The 6,586-nt window shown below is 33.9% G+C and overlaps 1 protein-coding gene across 1 annotated transcript; it reads left to right on the top strand.

Annotated features, from left to right (window-relative positions):
* Positions 1-3,683: 3,683 nt before the first annotated feature.
* On the top strand, positions 3,684-4,569 carry LOC145058267 (late embryogenesis abundant protein). The gene has a single exon (XM_079006197.1). It carries the CDS (start codon positions 3,826-3,828, stop codon positions 4,426-4,428), a length of 603 nt encoding a protein of 200 aa, XP_078862323.1. The 5' UTR covers positions 3,684-3,825; the 3' UTR covers positions 4,429-4,569.
* Positions 4,570-6,586: the final 2,017 nt, after the last annotated feature.

Genomic DNA, 6,586 nt, shown 5'->3' with positions numbered 1-6,586 from the left:
GTAACAATGTTTCAACCAAACACTCTGAATCTTAATGATCCAGATCCAGCCTCTTAATGGGATCAATAAGAGACAAAACAAATAGCCCCTTATTGTTATTAAGAGTTGCATTCTAGCCCTTGAAGTTTTGGTAATTAAATATTTCAACCTAATTTATTTAATAAATAATTACTTTATTATTTCCTTTAAAAATTTTACGCTTTAATATATATATATATATATATATATATATATATATATTAGCATGATAACTAAAATATTAGCTGGCCAAACAAGCCGTACGAATAGTCAAACCCCACACCATGAAATCATAAGATATTTTTAGGATTATGTCCTTAGAAAAATATATTGGTTAAATGTAGGGTGCGTGTAGCGTGACAAGGGTGAGTGACATAAATAGGGAACAAGTGTATTAACTACACGGTCTCATCATTAGTCGACGTACAAGGTGTCAGTACGCGGCGGAGAGCTTACGCTCTGGTTAATTAGCCATAAACATATTTGTTGTGCCCGACGGATGGACTTGTTCTCTGAAAATGACAGTAGTTCCCTAATGTGTCACCAAGGGTAGAAAGAATTATATTTCATAAGTTGTTGCATTTGTTTTTATTTTATTGACGTCAATATGCATGAAAACCACGAACTCACTAGGCCGTAGGCTTATCCATTAGAATTTTTAAATGCACGCAACCCAGGAAATAACGTAGCGAGTGACAGTGGGAATGAGAAGGATAAAGCTCAGACTTGAAGATGGTGACAAGCCTTGAGGAGGACGTAACGCACAAATTGTTTATTTAAATTTCTATTCGCTTATAGAATTATTTTTAATAATGATATTAGTATATGAATTTTCGAATTGTAGAAGTTTTGAGATCATGTTAAGGTAATATTGATATTTGAAATTTTGGGGCGTTACATAGGTCTTTAGAATCCTAAACTAATGAGTTTTTATATTACCTTTGGAACCGAAGTTTAACTTTATACTTTATTATAAAAATAAGAATTTTTGTTTGAAATTCGAGATGTTAGAGAACACTTGTGGGACCGGACTACATACCCTATTCCATATTTTGTGTGTGATGCCCATATGGTTCCTAAATAGAGTTCTAGAGGCGCCCATAAGGATTAGACTCCAAGATTGACCATGTGTACCTTAAAGAGAAAAGGGCTATTGAGTGTATATACAAGAGAATTGGTGTAGTTACACATAAATTACATAAATTATATTGAGTATATGGATTTCTAAGAAACTATAAATTACACTTGGTAGTCCTAACTGTTACGAAACTAAAATTAAATATTTTCAATTTATTTTTGGAGCTTGACTTTAGATTTAGGTTGGAGCCAAAATCTGGAGTATTCGAATGGTTGACTTCGCGATTAACTTCTTAGGATTTCCATGCTTAATATCCTATTTTAACGTGTATTCATATTCGGATTCGAAGCAAAGAATTAGTACCAGCTTTTGGGATATTTTTGAAGACCATTGATATGTAATTGTTGCTTATATATTTTTTTCCGCATAAATTGAATGTTACCTTACATGCTTTCAAACATGAAATACTTTTGAGTATTGGGGTTCAGCAATGTATGATTGACAACAATGCTATTATTCAACATAATTTTTCATCTAGCTCATACCAGTGTGTGAGTGAGTTGGGGGGGGGGGGGGGGGGGGGGGGGGGGTTAAGTTATTTTAAGAAAATCATGACAATAAATTGTTCGCTTACCGTTTTTAATTTCAAAGGAGAAATTAACAGATGTTCTTACTGAAGTGGCATGCCAAAAAAGTGTTAGACAAATCGATTGATAAGTTGGGCATGGTAGAAATAAATCTACCAACTTAAGAAGTATCTAAGGTTGTATCTTTAGGAATTGTGTATGATTTTCTATTTGCAATAGTTTGTATCTCGTTTTATATCTTGTTTTCTTTCTTATAAGATAAGAATTTCTCATGTATATATTTACTCTTCTATAGGAAGAATAAACATACAACCATTGAAATATCAAAATCTCTGGATGTCTAAGGTGTTAATAATTGATATTAAAGACTAATATATAATCATCCTCTAATGGCTCAATTGGTAAGACAATGGCTCCCTATAAGCGAAGTCCCAAGTTTTAGTCGTAGGATTTCAATCAAATGTGGCCTGGAGGGGGTAATGTGACATCATTTGCAAATGCAAGGAAATAAGCATGACGACAAAGTGGACAGTTGTATAGGGCTTAATTTTTTTCGTTATATATTTTTGTTTAAAAATATAAAATTATAATAAAGATAAGAGCCATTTTTTTAGGCTGTCAATTTATGACACGACACAACAAAAATATACAAAACGAAACGAAATTGGGACGAAATCAAAATTTGAATTCGTGTTCCTGTTAATATTAAAAAACACGATGTCGTGTTGTGTCATGTTCGTGTTCATAAATCGGATCGAAATTGACACAATTAAGCATGTGGTTATCGTGTTTTTCGTGTTTGTCGTTTTTGTCATGTTATGTATCTTTAAGTATGAATGAAATAAACTAATAGTTATGTAATATTATCTTTGTCGTGTCATGTCATGTTGTTGTGTTTTAATTGGTTTGTTTTCGTTTTAATGAAAAAAACACGACATCGTGTCGTATCGTATTCGTGTTATATAAAACTTTGTCGTGTCGTGTCGTGTCAGAGAAAAACACGACACGACTGCCCGATTTTGCAACCCTACTTTTTTTCTTTTTCGTCCTAGGCCATTAAGAATATTTAATTTTTCAGGACCAATTTTGGAAATAAGTCTCATTTTTCTTCACCAAAACTATCAACCGCACCGCCCTGGGAGGAGTCCGCTCTAAGCGAACATAACCTTAAAGACCAACATATCCAAGCCATTCTTTCCAAAAATAAGAGAAAAGGATTTGGAAATTAATGTACGGATATTATGATGTAAATATGTAATTAAATATCATAAAGTCATTGTATACAAGGTTTATGAACTTTCGTCCTAAGGAAGTACGATAATAGCCTCGATAGAAGTAGACAGGTTGAAAAGCATCATAATATAAAATTGGTTACAAACAAGGTTTCTTAATTGGAGAAGATTTGAATTCGTGGCTTTGTCCTTTATGCTTTGTGTACCTTTACTTTTGGAAGGTGCCTTTGGGGTCTTCACTAGGTTTGTAAGCAACGACATAACTTGTAATCATAGATCCAAACAACATTTAATATGATAATTCAACTTGATTAGTTTTCAAAAGAAAAACCCATTCTTGTTAAGAGAGTTGACAATTCGAAAAGAGAAAAGAATGTACAAATATTTATTTAAGCATTGATACTATTTTTTTTTTTACCAATTTATATAGCAATGTTTATCTTTATCACTGCTCGCATACATTATGTAATCGATTCAACATATTAAACACGTTACCCAAAAAATATTGCATTTTTTGATTTGAAACATCATTGCAAATTTCATAAAAAATATAACATCTCTATTGCTTCTAAGTTAAATATGTGACATGTAAATATTATGTTTTTTTTGTAGTTTATTATAAAGAAGGTTTAGAAGGCTTGAAAGCCTATCAGCCTATGAAACAATGGTACAAAAGTTATGTGCAAATAATAATATGAAATGAAGGGTGGCTTTAAATCAGGGTAACGTACCTTAACGTTGCCCACCAATTAGACCCAAAGATCTGCGCTCACCCCCTCCTCCAAACCTCCTATATTTTCTCTCTCGTAACCTTAATCGCTTTAAAACCCCCCATAATATCCACCATTTACATTTCCAATCCCTCTATGCTGCCCAAATATTTACAGTTAGCCCCCTCCTCCCAGTCTCAATGCCAAAGCAACCGGTACTAGGTCGACAACGCCGCACCAACCCCTTCATCTGGTGCTTCGCCGTTATCTGCTCACTCATCGCCACCTCCGTAATCATCGCCGGAATAGTTGTATTTTCAGGATACCTTGTGATCCGACCAAAAATGCCGCTCCTCTCCGTCCGTGCATCTCGTCTGGATCATCTTTACTATGATCGAACAGGTGTTATGGCTGTACGATTAACGATCCTGATCCGTGCAGAGAACCATAACCAGAAAGCACATGCGACCTTCTATGACACCAGATTGTTACTCGGTTACCACGGGCAGAACATCGCACGACTGGTGGCGAATCCGTTCGACGTTGGGAAGAATGCGACGAGGGAGTTGAATTATGTGGTGGAGTCGTCGCCGATTCCGTTGCCGCCGGAGGAACAGTATTTGACACAGCAATCGTTGAGTAAAAGTAAGTTGATGTTGTTCTTCTTGAAAGGGAGTTCGAGGACGATGTGGAGAGTTGGCCCGTTGGGATCTGTCAAGTTCTGGCTGCATATGGACTGTGAGCTCCTGTTGCCCGTCAATGGCAGCGTGGTAAACTCCCATTGTAGCACAAAATCACATTGATATAAAGTTTTTTTTTTTTTTTTTTTCTCTCCGAAATCATGAAGAAAGAGTCTTACTTTAATGTGTAGATTTAGAGCCTCAATCATTTCATTCGTTAATATTTAAATATGTTTATCATAATATTTTAAATATCAAAATCAATGACACAGTATAGTTTGATGTGTAGATTTACATCATCTTCAACTTATTTACAGGAACAAGTGTTTTTTTTTTCCACCAAGTATTTAAGGAACACGAAAGTTCTTTGTTTGTGTTCATTAGCTTAATTTTACGAACTTACAAACACAAACAAACGAAAAAATATTCATGTTCATGTTTGTTCACTAAAGATAAGTTCATTCATATACGTTCATACAAAAGGTAAAAGAACACAAACAAACAAACATGTTCATAAACATATAAATTAACACCTAAACAAAAGTAACAAACTACAAATCCACACATTAGAAACATTGGCAACATACGGAAACATTTTCGAAAAATCCCACCTCCTAAAAGGTTTCTTGCGCAAATCCAAAGAGATAACTCTTGCATAGCATTTGTACATACAACGTGTAAAGAACATAAATAAACGTAGATTTAATATAAATAACATAAACGAACACATTACAAAACATTCATGCACAAAATAATTGTTTTTTATATTTGCTCATTTTAATTAAATATATATATAAAATCTTATTCATATTCATTCATTTAATAACTAAATAAACAAAAACAAACTTTTGGCAAAATAGATGGAGAATACTTTGCTTAATATTCAATTCGTTTACAATCATACGGTCTTCCCTCCCTTCCTATGCGTATACTAGTTGGTCCCTTAGACCTTAGACCATCTACAACGAGGTTCTTTCAAATTTACTTACAATGTCACCTAGTCCCTGTGATATGATTTTTTTTAAGGTTTAGTCTAAACCTTGATTTTTATAGTTTTGTGTTTCTTTTGAGTTAGTTTCATTGTGAATTTGATCTTTCAGTAAACTGAAATGACTTTAATATCCTTGAGGTATTTATTTTCTATTTTTCTTTCATTTTTTTAAATCTAATACTTATTTATTTATTTAAACAATTAACAAAATTGTTAGAATTATAGTTTAGCGGCATTTGGAAATCTGAGAATCGTGATAATTACTTTCAAATCGAAATATTTGTGTGGTACTCCCAAATCCTCAATTGAATAAAACTCAGAGAAAACAGAGAGAAAGAAAGAGAGAATGAGATGGTGTAATTTCGTGAGTACCAGAAAAAACTGACTAAAATTAGTTATAAACCTTCATTGTCTGAAAACTGACAAAACTGTCATATAACAGTTTTTCTCAACAGTCAAAACTGTTACAAATCCGGGTTTATATAAGGATTAATGCAAAGTCAAAACCGGGTCAAATATTCAAAATTTCGATTTTCTGATGCATCTTTAATACAGCAATATAACCCAAAATAAAATTTTTTCGTGCTGACAGCCAGGGGCTCTGCCCCTTGGACCCTTGTTCGTTCAGGGGCTTCGCCCCTAAATGACAGTATATTTTGATATTTGATCAAACTTAAACAAGTGTGTACTCCTACACCTTCCTTACTTGTTTAATATTTATCAAGATTATTTTTAGTCAACAAAGTAATCTCATTACACTTAAATAACATTGATGATAACAAATCACCAAAAAAATGAGGGTCCCTCTCTCTCTCTCTCTTATGTTCCTATTCCTCTTTGTAAGTCCCCAATCTGCTTGTGTATCAATCTGATCCGTTTGATGGTGAGGAATCCCAATCAAACGGATGATACCAGATCAAAATAGAAGAGAAGAAGAAGAAGAAGAACAAGTGAATCTATGATGTATTCAATGAATAGAATGATGCTCCATACACATAGTACACATACACTAGTTCTTCTCTCTCTCTCTCTCTCTCTCTAAAATACCTTGGATTTCACACATTTAAGCTCCTCTCTTTCTCTCTTGGCCATACACTCTCTCACTTGCACTCCTCACCACTACTATAATATATAGTGGACATGGGCCGTGAATGGGTTTACGACCGTGAACCAGTTCACGGTCGTAAACACCCACCTGGGCCGTGAACACAACAGCGAACACATATTACATTATAGAAAAATATATTTTCCTAGAAAAGTAAAGTATAAACCAATATTTTAGACCCAACA

This window comes from Lactuca serriola, chromosome 6 (genome assembly GCF_051521515.1).
Source record: "Lactuca serriola cultivar US96UC23 chromosome 6, Lser_US96UC23_V15, whole genome shotgun sequence".
Lineage (NCBI taxonomy): Eukaryota > Viridiplantae > Streptophyta > Magnoliopsida > Asterales > Asteraceae > Lactuca > Lactuca serriola.
This window is presented reverse-complemented; position numbering and strand designations above follow the sequence as displayed.

What these genes read in the sequence shown, in the direction of transcription:
- LOC145058267 (XM_079006197.1), top strand. Translation starts at nt 3,826, where the DNA reads ATGCCAAAGCAACCGGTACTAGGTCGACAACGCCGCACCAACCCCTTC.